General features: G+C 49.4%; 1 protein-coding gene across 1 annotated transcript in view; it reads right to left on the bottom strand.

The window, feature by feature from the left end:
- Positions 1 to 671: 671 nt before the first annotated feature.
- The window catches only part of LOC138161393 (myeloid cell surface antigen CD33-like), a 10,945-nt gene continuing 10,412 nt past the window's right edge, over positions 672 to 1,204 (bottom strand). Inside the window, exon 4 of the mRNA XM_069088216.1 lies at positions 672 to 1,069. Within this exon, the coding sequence (XP_068944317.1) occupies positions 672 to 1,069 (398 nt within the window). The remainder of the gene's footprint in view (positions 1,070 to 1,204) is intronic.

Raw genomic sequence — 1,204 nt, 5'->3', positions numbered from 1 at the left:
GTCCTGAGAGCTATTTGTTAATATAAAGGCACTGCCTATGGGAAAGACAACTGTTTTAGCTAAAACATCCACTTCTACCTTTCTGTTGGTAGACACACTAATCCTAAATTCCAAATCCATCTGACTTTTCTCCCTCCTGTAAATCTTCTATTGCTCCCTTCTTGCTCTGTCCATAGTTTCTTTCCCACAGTTCCCCAGGGCAATTTCAGCTGCTTCTCTAGTTGGTGACCACAACATCTAGGATATTTAGGATCCCCTGTTCCAATGAGCATTTTGACTCTGATATCCCACATTCTATATTTTGTCCTGGCTCTAAAACTGCATGTTTTTTATTCTAATCTTGCAACTTTTAAAGCCCCTCCCAGCTGTGACATTCCTTTTTTTTAAAGGTCCCTCCCAGCGCTGACATTCCTTGTCGTTAAGTCCCTCCCAGCTCTGATATTCCATGTTCTAAAGCCCCTCCCAGCTCTGACATTCCATGTCCTTAAGTCCCTCCCAGCACTGACATTCCATGTCCTTAAGCCCCTCCCAGCTCTGACAAAGGCCCTATGCCCTTCCCATTTCTGGCATTCTGTACTCGTAGCTTACACCTCTGGTTGGTTATGATATTCTGGGTTCTACGTCACATTCCATCTCCCAAAGTCCTGCCTTCATGTGTCTGATCTGAAAACTCACGAGCAGACTGCCAGGCAGGCGAAGAGCAGAGCAGTAACGCTGCTTCCACACAAGGCTCCCTTAATCATCCATTCCCAGAAGTTCCGGGGGCTGGAGGAGGCTTTACCTGAGGAGAGACGCACCCTAAGAGGAGCCGTTCCCGGCTCGCTCTTTCTCTCCCTTCCCGCTGCTCCAGGGCTCCCAGGAATAGGGGCTCCCCTGCATAGAGCGGGAGTCCTGGTTTCCAAAGGGCTGCACAGAACGACCCGGCAAGTGGGCGGCATGTTGCAGACCGTCCCCCAGAGAGCGGTTAGATACACAATTTCAACTTCAGGTTCCTTCTTTGCTGAGCATTTTGATCTGGCCAGGGGCTGGAAGCGGTGACTGGGGAGAACAACGTGTCGGTTGGTCTCCTCTGTGACACAATACAAAGTATCTGCGGATGAATGGGGTCTCCAGACCCAGCAGCTGGGTCTGGTCTGGGCACTTGGAAAGGGAAGAAGCAAATGAGCATTTATTATATGCCTGCTGTGCTCCAGATGCTTTGTTA

This window comes from Petaurus breviceps, unplaced genomic scaffold (assembly GCF_028583685.1).
Source record: "Petaurus breviceps papuanus isolate PSGF00001 unplaced genomic scaffold, PetGlider_PUasm1.0 185, whole genome shotgun sequence".
NCBI classification, from domain to species: domain Eukaryota; kingdom Metazoa; phylum Chordata; class Mammalia; order Diprotodontia; family Petauridae; genus Petaurus; species Petaurus breviceps.
The sequence above is the reverse complement of the archived record's forward strand: the minus strand, read 5'-3'. Positions and strand labels throughout refer to the sequence as shown.